The sequence below is a fragment of the Parasteatoda tepidariorum genome, chromosome 6, assembly GCF_982258835.1.
Source record: "Parasteatoda tepidariorum strain Cologne lab strain chromosome 6, Ptep-v5.0, whole genome shotgun sequence".
NCBI classification, from domain to species: Eukaryota; Metazoa; Arthropoda; class Arachnida; order Araneae; family Theridiidae; genus Parasteatoda; species Parasteatoda tepidariorum.
The window spans coordinates 28251870-28269661 of record NC_141760.1 but is presented as its reverse complement, the minus strand read 5'-3'; the positions used below and the strand labels follow the sequence as shown (position 1 = coordinate 28269661).

General features: G+C 34.0%; 1 protein-coding gene across 1 annotated transcript; it reads left to right on the top strand.

The window, feature by feature from the left end:
• The first annotated feature begins 2883 nt into the window (after window positions 1-2883).
• Window positions 2884-4091, top strand: LOC139425272 (zinc finger MYM-type protein 1-like). Its single transcript, XM_087166778.1, has 2 exons — window positions 2884-3165; window positions 3228-4091. Exons 1-2 carry the CDS (start codon window positions 2884-2886, stop codon window positions 4089-4091), a joined length of 1146 nt encoding a protein of 381 aa, XP_087022904.1.
• The last annotated feature ends 13701 nt before the right edge of the window (window positions 4092-17792 follow it).

The window sequence follows — 17792 nt, the reverse complement described above, 5'->3', positions numbered from 1 at the left end:
AATGTAAGTAGAAGTAAAGTTAGTACTGTAAAATTAAAACAATATTTTTAATCAATGAGCCAAGTTCTTCAAGAAGCAGTTGTAGAAGTAGCTGGATAGAAGTTTTTTTATTTAAAACTTTTCATAGAATTTCTTTAAAAACACAATTGTTAATCTGGGCATTTGGCGATACAACACTTATAGAATTGAAGGATTTGTTACGTCAAGCGCTCAGGTATCATAATTTTGATCTAGTTGCGCTTCTATGTCATTTTGATTTTTGTTGCTAAGTTAACTTTCAAAAAATTCCATGGCTGGCAACAGCATTTTTATTTTTTAAGTTGTTTATTTGTTTTTCTTTTAGAATTCGTAATTTTTTTAGCGAAATATTTTTTAACCTTACAGAATTCTTTGCCGACTGTTTTCTCTATAAATGAAGAAAATAAAGTAAATATTTAAGTGTTGTGAAAAGAATCTTATTTACTTGTACAAAGTACTTCTTTAAAAATGAAAACTGTTGCCACCAGCGGAAAAGAAATACAGCCAAAATTTGGGAGCCACGTAAGAGAATTATATATAATAGATATTTAATTTTTTTGAATAATATTGTAAAATGTTGTATCGAAACTATAGTTATCATACGCATGATATTTGTTTGCTTTTTGCATGTAGTCTTATAGATAATAGATAGATATTATTCAATCATGTTTGGTTTTTATTGCTTACAAAATAAACGGGGCAATTTTTATAGAAATGTTTTAAAATTTGCTCCTTTTTAACAAATATTCAGTAATAATTCTTTTAAAGCAGTTCAAATAAAAATTTCAACTTCGCTGAAGTGAACGTGTTATTTTTATAACACGATTATAATATCCTGCTATGTTTGTTTTTGAAGGTATTTCGCACCTATTATATCAAAAATTTATATATTGCTGCGATCTATATTCAAAATTTAGGAAAACAAAAAATTTTTTTAAACATGTTCCATTAATTTTTTTGCATGTACTATTGCCATGATAACAGTTTTTAAATGTGGTTTTTGTGTATGGCGTGATAGTATAGTGGTTAGTACATTGCGTTGTGGACGCAATAACCCAGATTCGAATCCTGCTAACAGCAATGATGGTTTTTAAAATAACGTTAAAATATTCAAATCTGTAGTCTCATTTGGATGCATAAAGTCTTTTTTGAAAATATTTGGATTCAAAGATTAATTTAATCATGAGAAGTATTGTTTTTGCGTAAACATGCGTTTCTATGTGCATGGAAAAGATTTGAATTTATAACTTTGAAAGTACGATTGACTTCAATGTTTAATAAGAGTTTTTAGAATTGAAAAACTGAGCTTCCCTGGAAATTTGATTAAAACGTTTCGAAAATTTTTCATTAGGATTAGGTATTATATATTAATAAGCAATAAAATATGATATTTCAAATAGTTGAGAAATATTATACATATATGTAATGCAAAAATTATAAATAATTTTGTATTAATAACAACATTAAAACTCTTTCGTTTTCGTAAAATGTCTTTGCTAAAGAATATGTGCAGAAATTCTATTTTGGGACTTCAAGGATGAAAACATACCATGGAATTATAATCAGATTTATATTTCAAAGGTGGAGTTATTTTTAGAATCCTGTGCCTCTTTCAATTCCATATCAGGAAGCATTAAATGATTGTCGATGATGCGTAGAGTTTCAAACTATGCAGTGACTGAGCATTTTCACCTCCATATCTGTTAGTATTTAATGCGGGAGTGATGGTTTTCGCATGTCTCCTACTGAATAACGTGTTCCGTAAAAGATCTGCCGGAACCATCCGGAGTTTTATCCTCACCCCCTCCCTTGTGGAGTGGAGATGTGAGCTGTTATAACCACCAGCCTACCTTTAAATAAATCTTTTGAGAACGTATTATAGCTTGCGACTAAATTATGCAAGCTGAATACAACAATGATAACAGGGATGTAGCCTTGTTATATATATATATATATATATATATATATATATATATATATATATATATATATATATATATATATATATATATATATATATATATATATATATATATATATATATCAGTGACGTGGCGTCCGGTCATCGCACGATACGGCGATGACCAAGCAATATTTCAGAGAATTAGATAGAGTATTTTGAGTTTAAATATAATTTTAAAAATATGATTTTTCCAAAAAACAAAAAAAAATCCTGATAAAAAATGTGTGAAAACCAAAGAGAAATCTCGTGCGATCCGCAAACTTTAGCGCATCCAAATAACGTTTTTGTTTTCCCTGCCTTAGTCATTCATCTCCAGTCCCCACCCACTCCGCGCATCTTTTTGCCCAACTAAAAGTACGCTACTCACCGCAGATTTTTGCGCTTCTGTTGAACAGAAGCCAAGAAGCTCTCGCACTCTTCAAGTGAAGAGGTTAGATTTTAAACAAAAACAGCGTTGCTGTTCCGTTATCCACTGTACTTCCCTGCTGTTATGAAATGTTATTCAGTTAAAATTTCTCCTTTTTTAAAGGGTGTTTTTTTATTTTGCAGGACTTCTTGATTAATTTTTCTCTTTCATTATATTGTATATTCTACTTTTTAACTGAGATGGTTTAGTTAATATATTGAAAGTTTTGTGAAGGGAGTTAGAACAGCCAACTTCCGATATGCACGTGTTGTTTTTTTATAGATATTTCTGCTTGTTTGGCTGGTTTGTTATTCAGCGATTTTTGTGTCTTGCTGTGTCATAGATATTTTCATTAATTCAGATGGTGTTTTAATTATTTTTTGGTAAGTTTTGGCATCGTCTTTGAATATTCGTATGTGATAATGCAGTGTTTTCCTTGAATGATCTGAAATTTTTTCCCAATTGATGCTCATTTTACTGATTCACTGATTCGTACATGGCTGAATCGGGTATTATACAAGAACTCCAGAAAAAACCTCTCTGTTCTTTAAGATTTGAGGATAAACTGCATATTGTCCAAAATGTTAGACTTTGTCCATCACTCAAAAATTTATCGTCTAAAGTAAAAGAAAGAGGCAGAGAATATACCAGACACTTTACAGTTTCTAATTATGATTCTCATACTTGGCTCTGTGGCAGTGAAAGTTTGTCCAAACTTTTTTGCTGGCCCTGTCTTTATTTTCCAAATCCAAAAACGTTTGGAATTTTAGTGGTTTCAGTAATTTGAATAGATTAACCAAATCAACCAAGGCACACGAAAATTCTGAATCACATCTTCAGTCTGTGGTAGACCTGTATAATTTTGGAAAGCAACGAATAGATGAATTAATAGTCAAAACCCTCAAAGTAAATAACAATTTGCACAACCAAAAAGTTAAGAAAAATCGTGAAGTTTTAAAACGACTCATAGATGTGACATGCTTTCTTGCCAAACAAGAATTACCCTTCCGAGGGCACAATGAAAAAACCTCCTCTTTGAATCAAGAAAATTATGTTGAAACTTTAAATCTTTTAAAACTCTACGATCCAGTTTTAGCAGAACAATTTGAAAATTCCACAGTTTTTAAAGGCATTTCAAATGATATACAAAACGAACTAATTAGTATTATTAGTGAAGAACTGATAGAAACTATTAAACAAGAAATAGAAGAAGCAGATTTTGTAGCTTTAATGTTAGATGAAGCGTCGGATATTAGAAGAAGGTCACAGCTCTCTACAGTTTTGAGATATGTTGTGAAGGGAGACAGCAGTGTTACAGAGAGGTTTCTTGGATTTACCGACGTAAGTGTAAACCGCACATCTAATGGTTTACTCAAGCACGTACAGAAAGCAGTAAGTGAATATAAACTGACTGATAAATTCGTTGCTCAGACGTACGATGGTGCTGCAGTAATGACAGGCCATTTGTCAGGTTTACAGAAAAAGGTTACAGATATATATCCAAAAACTCTATTCACGCACTGTTATGCTCACTGTCTTTTTATTAAATCTGTTTTCACCTTTGTTTTCCCGAACAGATTTATTATTTCAAATGTTGCAGGCAGACAGTATCAATATATTGTCCTGCTTAAATGTTATCAGAGACTTTCAAGAAGTCTTGGAGAGTCCAATGCGATGAAAGTGACATTATCAGATTTCCCGTAATTTGGGAAAAAACTGTTTCAGTGGCAGGATTACCAAAAAATTCAAGAAAAAGAAAAGTTCGTGCTAACAACGAAAGTTCAGTGACTTTAGAACAACGATATAGAAAGCTGTTTTATGAAGTAACAGATAATTTACTTAACAATTTAAGCAGCCGGTTTTCTTCTCTGAATAAACTGGCATTCTTTGATTTACTAAATCCTAAACAGTTCAAGAATTTTTCAGAAAAAAATGGCTTCCCTACAACTTTTAACTAATCTAGGAGAATTATATCCTCAAACCTTTGATATGACAGGGTTGAAAAGTGAACTGATTGTATTTCACCGGACTTCTACATTTAACGACAAATCACCACAAAAACTAATAAAATTTCTGAAAGAAGAAAATTTACACTGTTCTTTCAGGGAGATTTTTAAACTCTCCAAATTAATTTCGACCATTCCTGCAACAATAGCACCAGTAGAAAGGAGTTTTTCCGACCTTAAAAGGATTCATACATACAAGAGGTCCACACAAACAGAAGACAGGCTCAGTAATTTGGCTTTGTTGTCCATTGAAAAGGAACTGTTGATGTCTTTGAAGGAGAAGGAAGACTTCTGCATCAAAATCACAAACAAATTCGCTTCAAAAACAAGAAGGCTGGAGTTCATGTATAAGTGAAGGTAAGATTTAAAGTTTCTTTTTTGAACATTCAACCATTGCATTTTAGAGTTACTAATTTTTCACCACAAGCTTAAATAATTGCGATGACCACCGAAAATGTTCACGCCAAGCCACTGATATATATATATATATATATATATATATATATATATATATATATATATATATTTATATATATATTAACCGTCCCCAAAGATAACAAATAAGTATTTGATTTGATGTGAAAACTTGAATTTATGACGTTGATGTAAGTATTGTGTACTGTTCAGAGTCAAAACTACTTTCAAAAGTTTTTAGAATTACAATGTTCTTGTGCACAATCCCACCGTTCATAGCAGGAAGGCAGTTAGCTCCATTTCTTGCGATTCAAATTTTTCCTCTATTATTATTACAATGCATAAATAAAGTAAATGAGATTTTGATTTATTAATTTTTTTAGTCTTTTTTACGTATATTTTTACTGAAACCATTTTTTTATTTGAAGGAATGGACGATTTATCAGCATCTTTAATAGAAATTTTTTGAATCATCGAATGACAAGATCTCTCTTTATAACTGGGAAATATCTATGAAATTGGGAATTGAAAAATGCCACGAAATGCAGAAACATCAATTGATTTTTCCTATTCTAAAATCTTTTATAAACTTCTTTCATTATTATACATAAACGCTACCACGGCTCCTTCTCTTATTATTGTTTTTGGTAGTCGAGTACAGTACATGAACCACCATACACAATGAGAATTCTTAAGAATTTGTTTATACAATTTACACCCTATTCATTTATTATTTTCAGAAGATTGGATTGCAATTTATAAAATTATTTTAGATATATTTTCGTGTTTCTAATTTTGTATGTATATGGATTTGTATAGCTTGATATTTGTATAATTTGTATTTACCTAGATAGTAGAACTGTGAATAATTTAAAATCTTGAAAAAAAAAGACTACATTTGATCGAATTTGAAAGACTTTAAATAACAATGCAGCGTGTTTTCAAATAAAAATCTATAAACAAATAAAATAAATATGTTCACTATTATTGTTCATGTTGGCTTTCGTAAATTTTATAAAATTTATAATTAAAACTATTCTTTGAATAAAATCAATCAATCAAATAGTAGAATAGTTAAATTAGGATTCAAAGATGCTAAATTATCAAGAAAATTTTCAAAAAGCTCATACAATTTAAAATAGTCCTTTAAAAATTTAATAGTCCCTAAAAAAATAGTCCCTAAAAAAATTTAAAATAGTCCTTTTAAATTTTTTTAAAAAAATATTACTATACTTAAATTGCCTTAGAGGTATGCACCTGATGCACCTTAATCAGAATTCCATCATTATGTTTTGAAATTTATTTTAAGAAATTTGGCAAATTAAACATATTTTGTTCTCTTTTAAAATAATTGTCAATCTATATTTACTTTTGAAACATATGTCGAAAACGAGGGTGAATTCGAAATGTTTAGTTTCTATTTTTAATAATCTTCTTGATATACTCTTCATGAAAATTGTTATATTTAAAATGCTTACTATGATAGATAATCTAATTACCAAATTTTATGGTCAATAGTTTAACCTTAAATATGCTAATTAATTAGTTATGTCTATTGATTTAGTTACGGAATCAGGCTCAGTTTCTCTAAATAAACATATTTTTTATTTTTTTCGCTGATAGATATGTTTTTTTTTCTTCTTTTTCTTTCTTGCAATCAAAAATATGGGGAGCAGCCGAAATTTGGAAAATATGATCCCAATATTTTAGTCAGTAAAGCAGTTTGAAGTTCTGACCCTTTTGTGATAATTTCTCTTCTAGCGTATTTTGCCATAGTTCGATAAATTTTTGAAGGAATCTCAAAACATTTTTCACTTAATTATAAAATTCTCTTGTTAGTAGGGAAATCAGACTTCGTAAAAAAATAATTTTAAATATTTATTTAATAGTTTCAATCGTTTTATTTAGTTATGCTCGAAGCAAATTTAATGCCAAAGGTGTAATATTTTTTCAATCGTTTTAAATATGTAAAATTAAATGACGAAAAACAATATTTTAACAAAATCGGCCAAATAATTTTTGAGTTTCAAAAGAGTGGAATCTTTTAATTTTCATTTTTGAAGAACCATTTGGCCGACGTGATTTAAAATCTATACTTTGTCATATAACAATACCTGTTTTAAATATAGATATAGGTTTTTATAACATAATTTGAAGTGCTCTAGCGTCCCCTGAGAAATAAGAAATTATAAATTTAATCAATTAAAAGGTATCAGAAACGACATCAATCGTATAAAGGAACACATTTTTGCTTTGTTTAAATTACTTGTAAATATTTTGCATAGATAGCAGCACTACAGCTTCTTTTTCTTATTCTTAAAAGAGATATTACGATATCCGAAATCATTTTAAATCAAATCCTTCATAATATTGCGAAGTGTGTTCTCGATGATCGAAATTAGAAAAGAAGAGAGTTCACTTCTTATTGACCAAGAATGAATGTCCATCACAAACTAAAATTCATAAAACAATGCCACAAAATTAATTTTAATTTAATAAAACTACATTTTAAATTCATTATTTACTTATTACTACTATAGACTTAAAATATTCAAATTTAATATTCTATCTTCATATTCTATTTTTATTGTACATTATTTTTTTATTATATTCAATCTTTAATGTCTCATAAAAATGATATTGTATTTTTTTTTAAACCTGTGATATCTTTCATAAAAATATTCTCCTTATGAAATGAGTTTTTTCAAAGTAATTATTAAATGGCTATAATAACAAATAAAATATCGCAATGGCTGCATATGCACTTATAGTCACGAAACAGATTTTTGACTCGAACTTTTTTTATGTGCCTACAACATTGTTAACTTGCTTTATATTTAGCTAATTTGTTTTATGTACGTAGGTTTTATATGCGTTTTATGTACGTAAGTTTTTGAGGAAAACAAACCTAGCTTCAATTGTTGGCTTTTCCGAAATTATGGCGACTTATAAAAGAATTATACTTAGAAAAAGAATAAAAAATGTGTCATAATTATTAGATGAGTAGAAAAAAAGATACTCTAGACAAAAAATACTAGTGATTTTGTATCGTATCGTATTGAGTGGCATGGCATGGCATATGGCCTCTTAAGTCTCCCAATATCGTACCAACCCCTGTACAAGACCATTCCGTCGCTACTACAACTGACCATAACCGTGATGGCCAGTTTGTCAATAGACGTCTTCGTGCAGTCCTATTTTTCTAATTTAATTATTTTATTCTTCTCAACTGAGCATAGTATCCGGCAACCACGATTTATCCTAACAGATAATAATTCCTTTAATTTTCCACTCTTTTTAATGCCTCCACCGCTTGTGCCGCGTTCATTGTATTTTTTTCGCAGGATTTCTTCCAGTTCATTCCCCTTGGTGACAGGAAGTGGATGGTTTGTCAGAAATCTTGCTTTCATCTTTCAGTAAGATTTTCCTGTATCAATCACAATCCAGAACATCATGATCGGCCTCCTTTTATCCCTTTGATTTTCTTTACTCGCATTTTTCGGTTGTTAACAATTAATTTCAATATATATCACATCATATCATATCGTATTGTATCGTATTGTACTGTATCGTATTGTATTGTATCGCATCGTATTGTGTCGAATCGTATTGTATAGCATTGTATCGTATCGTATAGTATCGTACTGTGTGGCATGGTATATGGCCTCTTAAGTCTCCCCATATCATACCAACCCCTGTACAAGACCATTCCGTCGCTACTACAACTGACCGTAACCGTGTAGGCCAGTTTGTCAATAGACGTCTTCGTGCAGTCCTATTTTTCTAATTTAATTATTTTATTCTTCTCAACTGAGCATAGTATCCGGCAACCACGATTTATCCTAACAGATAATAATTCCTTTAATTTTCCACTCTTTTTAATGCCTCCACCGCTTGTGCCGCGTTCATTGTATTTTTTTCGCAGGATTTCTTCCAGTTCATTCCCCTTGGTGACAGGAAGTGGATGGTTTGTCAGAAATCTTGCTTTCATCTTTCAGTAAGATTTTCCTGTATCAATCACAATCCAGAACATCATGATCGGCCTCCTTTTATCCCTTTGATTTTCTTTACTCGCATTTTTCGGTTGTTAACAATTAATTTCAATATATATCACATCATATCATATCGTATTGTATCGTATTGTACTGTATCGTATTGTATTGTATCGCATCGTATTGTGTCGAATCGTATTGTATAGCATTGTATCGTATCGTATAGTATCGTACTGTGTGGCATGGTATATGGCCTCTTAAGTCTCCCCATATCATACCAACCCCTGTACAAGACCATTCCGTCGCTACTACAACTGACCGTAACCGTGTAGGCCAGTTTGTCAATAGACGTCTTCGTGCCGTCCTATTTTTTCCAATTTAATTATTTTATTCTTCTATCAACTGAGAACAGTATTCGGCAACCATGTTCTTAAAAGACAACAAACTCCCCAATTTTCCACGCTTTTTACTGGCGTCACCACTTCTGCCGCCCTCATTGTATCTTTTTCGCAAGTTTTCTTCCAATTCATTCACCTTGGTGACATCTTTTGGCAAAGTTTGGTTTCATTCACAATCCAGAACACCATGATTTTCCTCTTTATAATCCCTTTGTTTTTCCTTGCGAGCATTTTTCGGTCGGTTTGATGGTTTTTCGGTCTGTCATGGTTGGTTGGTCGGTCGGTTGGTTGGTTGGTCGGTTGGTTCGTAGGTTGGTCGGTTTGTCGGTCTGCCGGTCGGTTGGTCATACGGTCGGTTGGTCGGTCGGATGGACCGTCGGTCGTATTGTATCGTATGATATGTTATCGTATCGGTATCGTATAGTACCGTATTGTATTGTATTGTATTGTATTGTATTGTATTGTATTGTACTGTATTGTATTGTATTGTATTGTATTGTATTGTATTGTATTGTATGGTATGGTATGGTATTGTATTGCTTGTATTGTATGGTATCGTATGGTATCGTATGGTATCGTATCGTATCGTATCGTATCGTATCGTATCGGTGTCAGTATCGTATCGTATTATACTGTGTATGATCGGCCTCTTTATTAGGCCTTTGATTTTCTTTACTCGTATTTTTAGGCTGTTAACAATCAATTTCAATATATATCGTATCGTTTCGTATCGTATTGTACTGTGTCGTATAATATCGTATCGTATCGTATCGTTTTGTATCGTATCGTATTGAGTGGTATGTCGTGGCATGGCATATGGCCTCTTAAGTGTCTCCATATCGCACCAACCCTTTTACAAAACCATTCCGTCTCTACTACAACTGAAATTAACTGTTTGTCAATACACGTCTTCATGCCGTCCTATTTTTTCTAATTTAATTATTTTATTCTTCTCATCAACTGAATACATAATTCGGCAACCACGATTTATCTTAAGAGATAATAAACCCGCCAATTTTCCACGCTTTTTACTGGCGCTACCGCTTCTGCTGCTCTCATTGTATTTTTTTCGCAAGTCATCTTTCATTTCATTCACCTTGGTTTCGAAATGTGGATGGCTTGTCAAAAACCGTATTTTCATCTTTTGGTAGGATATGGTTTCAGCCACATCCCAGATCACCATGATTGCACGGCCTCTTTATTATCCCTTTGTTTTTCTTTGCGAGCATTTTTCGGTTGGTTGGATGGTTGGTCGGTCGGTCGTGGTTGGTCCGTTGGTCGGATGGTTGGTTGGTTGGTCGGTTGGTTGGTCGGTTTTTTGGTCAGTCGGTCGGGCGGTCGGTTGGTCGGTCTGTCGTACTGTATCGTATGATATATTATCGTATCGTCTCGTATCGTATTGTATCGTCTCGTATCGTATTTTATCGTATCGTATCGTATCGTATCGGTGTCAGTATCGTATTGCGTTATACTGTGTATGATCGGCCTCTTTATCTTTCCTTGATTTTCTTTACTCGTACTTTTAGGCTGTTAACAATCAGTTTCACTATATATCGTATCGTATTGTATCGTATCGTATCGTTTCGGATCGTATCGTAACGTATTGTATTGTGTCGTATAATATCGTATCGTATCGTATCGTTTTGTATCGTATCGTATCGTATCGTTTTGAAGCGTATCGTACCGTATTGTATCGTATGATATGTTATCGTATCGTATCTTATCGTATCTTATCGTATCGTATTGTATTGTATTGTATTGTATTGTATTGTATTGTATTGTATTGTATCTTATCTTATCTTATCTTATCTTATCTTACCTTATCGTATTGTATCGTATCGTATCGTATCGTATCTGTGTCAGTATTGTACCGTATTATACTGTGTATGATCGGCCTCTTTATTATGCCTTTGATTTTCTTTACTCGTATTTTTAGGGTGTTAACAATCAATTTCAATATATATCGTATCGTATTGTGCTGTGTCGTATAATATCGTATCGTATCGTTTTGTATCGTATCGTATCGTATTGAGTGGCATGTCGTGGCATGGCATATGGCCTCTTAAGTGTCTCCATATCGCACCAACCCCTTTACTCTACTACAACCGAAATTATCTGTTTGTCAATACACGTCTTTATGCCGTCCTATTTTTTCTAATTTAATTATTTTATTCTTCTCATCAACTGAATACAATATTCGGCAACCACGATTTATCTTAAGAGATAATAAACCCGCAAATTTTCCACGCTTTTTAAGGGCGCCACCGCTTTTGCCGCTCTCATTGTATTTTTTTCGCAAGTTATCTTTCATTTCATTCATCTTGGTTTCGAAATGTGGATGGTTTGTCAAAAACCGTACTTTCATCTTTTGATAGGATATGGTTTCAGTCACATCCCAGATCACCATGATTGAACGGCCTCTTTATTATCACTTTGTTTTTCTTTGCGAGCATTTTCCGGTCGGTTGGTTGGTTGGTCGGACGGTCGTGGTTGGTCGGTCGTGGTTGGTCGGTCGTGGTTGGTCGGTCAGTTGGTCGGTTGGTCAGTTGGTCGGTCGGTCAGTTGGTCGGTCGGTAGGTTGGTCGGTTGGTTGGTAGGTTTGTTGGTCTGTCATTCTGTTGGTCGGTCGGTCGGTTGGTCAGTCAGTCGGTTGGTCGGTCAGTTTGTCGGTCGGTCGTATTGTATCGTATGATATGTTATTGTATCGTATCGTATTGTGTTGTATTGTATTGTATTGTATTGCTTGTATTGTATGGTATCGTATGGTATCGTATCGTATCGGTGTCAGTATCGTATCGTATTATACTGTGTATGATCGGCCTCTTTATTAGGCCTTTGATTTTCTTTACTCGTATTTTTAGGCTGTTAACAATCAATTTCAATATATATCGTATCGTTTCGTATCGTATTGTACTGTGTCGTATAATATCGTATCGTTTTGTATCGTATCGTATTGAGTGGTATGTCGTGGCATGGCATATGGCCTCTTAAGTGTCTCCATATCGCATTAACCCTTTTACAAAACCATTCCGTCTCTACTACAACTGAAATTAACTGTTTGTCAATACACGTCTTCATGCCGTCCTATTTTTTCTAATTTAATTATTTTATTCTTCTCATCAACTGAATACATAATTCGGCAACCACGATTTATCTTAAGAGATAATAAACCCGCCAATTTTCCACGCTTTTTACTGGCGCCACCGCTTTTGCCGCTCTCATTGTATTTTTTTCGCAAGTCATCTTTCATTTCATTCACCTTGGTTTCGAAATGTGGATGGCTTGTCAAAAACCGTGCTTTCATCTTTTGATAGGATATGGTTTCAATCACATCCCAGATCACCATGATTGCACGGCCTCTTTATTATCCCTTTGTTTTTCTTTGCGAGCATTTTTCGGTCGGTTGGTTGGTTAGTCGGTCGGTCGTGGTTGGTCGGTCGGTCGTGGTTGGTCGGTCAGTTGGTCAGTTGGTCGGTCCGTCAGTTGGTCGGTCGGTTGGTTGGTTGGTCGGTTGGTTGGTAGGTTTGTTGGTCAGTCAGTGTGTTGGTCGGTCGGTCGGTAGGTCAGTCAGCCGGTTGGTCGGTCGGTTTGTCGGTCGGTCGTATTGTATCGTATGATATGTTATCTTATCGTATCGTATTGTATTGTATTGTATTGAATTGTATTGTACTGTATTGTATTGAATTGTATTGTATTGTATTGCATTGTATTGTATTGTATGGTATGGTATGGTACGGTATCGTATTTTATCGTATCGTATTATACTGTGTATGATCGGCCTCTTTATTATGCCTTTGATTTTCTTTACTCGTATTTTTAGGCTGTTAACAATCAATTTCAATATTTATCGTATCGTTTCGTATCGTATTGTATTGTGTCGTATAATATCGTATCGTATCGTTTTGTATCGTATCGTATTGAGTGGTATGTCGTGGCATGGCATATGGCCTCTTAAGTGTCTCCATATCGCACCAACCCCTTTACAAAACCATTCCGTCTCTACTACAACTGGAATTAACTGTTTGTCAATACACGTCTTCATGCCGTCCTATTTTTTCTAATTTAATTATTTTGTTCCTCTCATCAACTGAGTACAATATTCGGCAACCACGATTTATCTTAAGAGATAATAATCCCGCCAATTTTCCACTCTTTTTACTGGCGCCACCGCTTTTGCCGCTCTCATTGTATTTTTTTCGCAAGTCATCTTTCATTTCATTCATCTTGGTTTCGAAATGTGGATTTCTTGTCAAAAACCGTACTTTCATCTTTTGATAGGATATGGTTTCAGTCACATCCCAGATCAGCATGATTGCACAGCCTCTTTATTATCCCTTTCTTTTTCTTTGCGAGCATTTTTCGGTCTTTTGGTTGGTCGGTCGGTCGTGGTTGGTCTGTCGGTCGGTTGGTCAGTTGGTCGGTTGGTTGGTTGGTCGGTTTTTTGGTTGGTTGGTCGGTTGGTTGGTAGGTTGGTCGTTTTTTTGGTCAGTCGGTCGGTTGGTCGGGCGGTCGGTTGGTCAGTCGGTTGGTCGATCTGTCGTATTTTATGGTATGTTATATTATCGTATGATACATTATTGCATCGCATCGTTTTGTTTTGTATCGTATCGTATCGTATTGAGTGGCATGTCGTGGCATGGCATATGGCCTCTTAAGTCTCTCCATATCGTACCAACCCCTTTACAAAACACTCCGTCTGTAATACAACCGAAATTAACTGTTTGTCAATAGACGTCTTCATGCCGTCCTATTTTTTCTAACCTAATTATTTTATTCTTCTCATCTACTGAGTATAGTATTCGGCAACCACGATTTATCTTAAGAGATAATAATCCCGCCAATTTTCCACTCTTTTTACTGGCGCCACCGCTTCTGCCGCTCTCATTGTATTTTTGTCGCAAGTCATCTTTCATTTCATTCACCTTGGTTTCGAAATGTGGATTTCTTGTCAAAAACCGTACTTTCATCTTTTGATAGGATATGGTTTCAGTAACATCCCAGATAAACATGATTGCACGCCCTCTTTATTATCCCTTTGTTTTTCTTTGCGAGCATTTTTCGATTGGTTGGTAGGTTGGTCGGTGGGTCGTGGTTGGTCGGTCGGTCGGTTGATCAGTTGGTCGGATGGTCAGTTGGTCGGTCGGTCAGTTGGTCGGTCGGTTGGTTGGTTGGTTGGTCGGTTGGTTGGTAGGTTTGTTGGTCAGTCGATCGGTAGGTTGATCGGTCGGTTGGTCGGTCGTATTGTATCGTATGATATGTTATCGTATCGGTATCGTATAGTATCGTATCGTATCGTATCGTATCGTATCGTATCGTATTGTATTGTATTGTATTGTATTGTATTGTATTGTATTGTATTGTATTGTATTGTATCGTATCGTGTTGTATTGCATCGTATCGTATCGTATCGAATTTTATCGTATCGTTTCGTATCGTATCTGTGTCAGTATTGTACCGTATAATACTGTGTATGATCGGCCTCTTTATTATGCCTTTGATTTTCTTTACTCGTATTTTTAGGGTGTTAACAATCAATTTCAATATATATCGTATCGTATAGTGCTGTGTCGTATAATATCGTATCGTATCGTTTTGTATCGTATCGTATCGTATTGAGTGGCATGTCGTGGCATGGCATATGGCCTCTTAAGTGTCTCCATATCGCACCAACCACTTTACAAAACCTTTCCGTCTCTACTGTTTGTCTGTTTGTCAATAGACGTCTTCATGCCGTCCTATTTTTTCTAATTTATTTTTTTTATTCTTCTCATCAACTGAATACAATATTCGGCAACCACGATTTATCTTAAGAGATAATAAACCCGACAATTTTCCACGCTCTATACTGGCACCACCGCTTCTGCCGCTCTCATTGTATTTTTTTCGCAAGTCATCTTTCATTTCATTCACCTTGGTTTCGAAATGTGGATTGCTTGTCAAAAACCGTACTTTCATCTTTTGATAGGATATGGTTTCAGTCACATCCCAGATCACCATGATTGCACGGCCTCTTTATTATCCCTTTGTTTTTCTTTGCGAGCATTTTTCGGTCCGTTGGTTGGTTGTTCGGTCGTGGTTAGTCGGTCGGTCGGTCTGTCAGTTGGTCGGTTTTTCGGTTGGTTGGTAGGTTGATCGGTTTGTTCGTCAGTCGTTCGGTAGGTCGGGCGGTCGGCTGGTCAGTCGGTCGGTCGGTCGTATTGTATCGTGTGATATGTTATCGTATCGTATTGAATTGTATCGTATCGTATCGTATTTTATCGTATCGTATCGTATCTGTGTCAGTATCGTATCGTATTATACTGTGTATGATCGGCCTCTTTATTATGACTTTGATTTTCTTTACTCGTATTTTTAGACTGTTAACAATCAATTTCAATATATATCGTATCGTATCGTATCGTATCGTATTGTGTCGTGCAATTTCGTATCGTATCGTATCATATTGTATTGCATCGTATTATATCGTATCGTATAGTATCGTATTGTATCGTATCGTATCGTATCTGTGTCAGTATCGTACCGTATTATACTGTGTATGATCGGTCTCTTTATTATGCCTTTGATTTTCTTTACTCGTATTTTTAGGCTGTTAACAATCAATTTCAATATATATCGTATCGTATTGTACTGTGTCGTATAATATCGTATCGTATCGTATCGTATTGAGTGGCATGTCGTGGCATGGCATATGGCCTCTTAAGTCTCTCCATATCGTACCATCCCCTTTACAAAACCATTCCGTCTCTACTACAACTGAAATTAACTGTCTGTCAATAGACGTCTTCATGCCGTCCTATTTTTTCTAAATTAATTATTTTATTCTTCTCATCAACTGAGTACAATATTCGGCAACCACGATTTATCTTAAGAGATAATAAACCCGCCAATTTTCCACGCTTTTTACTGGAGCCACCGCTTCTGCCGCTCTCATTGTATTTTTTTTCGCAAATCATCTTTCATTTCATTCACCTTGGTTTCGAAGTGTGGATGGCTTGTCAGAAACCGTACTTACATCTTTTGATAGGATATGGTTTCAGTCACATTCCAGGTCACCATGATTTTTTTTACAAAACAGGTTTTTGGTGCTCCTATCAGGGCGTTAATGAGCTTTCGTACTATCATGTTTCAGAGTTACCAATTTAAGAGTGCAAGATGCTGGAAACTTCCTATGTGTTAAAAAAAAAATAAAGGAACTAATGTTGTGTCAATGCTGGGATTCTAGGACTTGCTCAACCAGTCATAAGAATGACAAATTAATTCTCTTGGCTAAAGTAGGCAAAACCAATTCAAAATCCTAGGTGCAACATCCAAATTGCTGCATAAGGTGAACCGTTGTTGGCGAAATTAAAATTCTGGTTATTTAACTGTATTTGATAAAAACTGTCAGCAAGCGTTTTTTTTTTCAGAAAAAATTTTGAACACCACCTTTTTATGGTTGACTGTTTAAGTTGAAGATGGTAAAATAACAATATAATGAATTGTTATTTAACCATTTTTTCGAAAAATTTCTAACGGTGTAATTAATTTCCATTTTAAGAATAAATCCTTTTATTATGAATCTGTACAAAAGTTTTTAATGTGTTTCACTTTTATATTTTTAGCACATGCATATTGCTTATGCTTCTTAAAAGGCTATTGCCGTTTGACATCAGTTAAAAGATTATGAATATCAAATAACTGGAAGAAATATTTGAGTAGAAAATTACTTGCGTGTTTGGACTACTAGCAGGACAAGTAAAACGAGTAAGAGAACTACTTTATTAAAAGTCATATTTTTAGCTTTTCTAAACTGTGCAGATACTAAATAAGTATTCAATAAGTACCATTCTTTCCTTTTATTTTGATACACCGATATGATAAAATCTAGTAATTTTATGATTAAAAAAAACTGATGAAGAAGTTGGAAGAAGAACTACACGAAAAATAGATTAAATCTATTTCGGGGAAATTGTATTTTGATAACAATCGCATGCAATCTAAAACGTGACAATTGTGTTTCAGTGGAATTCTACGTGTTCCTAAAACTCCGCATAGCAAAAATTGCTTTAAAAAGACCAGGAATATTATCCAAGCCAAGGTGTGGTTGCCATTATTGAACAAGCTCCTTTGTTGGGTGTCCTCCATTATTTTTTTAACTATTTGTAGCAAATGATGCCTGTTGACTGTTCTGTAAACTTTATGAAGTTTTTAACGCTCCATTTTGATTCAAATAACTTTCTTGAATAAAAATTCAAACGAATTTCTTGTACAAAAAGTACTAAAATTATTGATTTAAAAAATAGGATTACATTTCTAATAAAAATATAATAATATACGTATATAATTAAACTATTATACAAAAATAAATCAATATTAAGATTAAAAATATAGTTAAATTTATAATTTTTAAAAAATTAAGATCAAAACATCTGTGCTTTTTATCAAAAAGCACAGATGTTCAACATTAGAAGTTACCTCCCTTCCCTCTAAAGTCACAGGTTTGGGAGTCAACACTAATCCATCCTACTTGACATAATCTTTTTTTCCATTGGAGTGGATAGTCATGATGCGATTAACTCTCATGGGGGCCATTTCCTCATATTCTGGAATAATTTC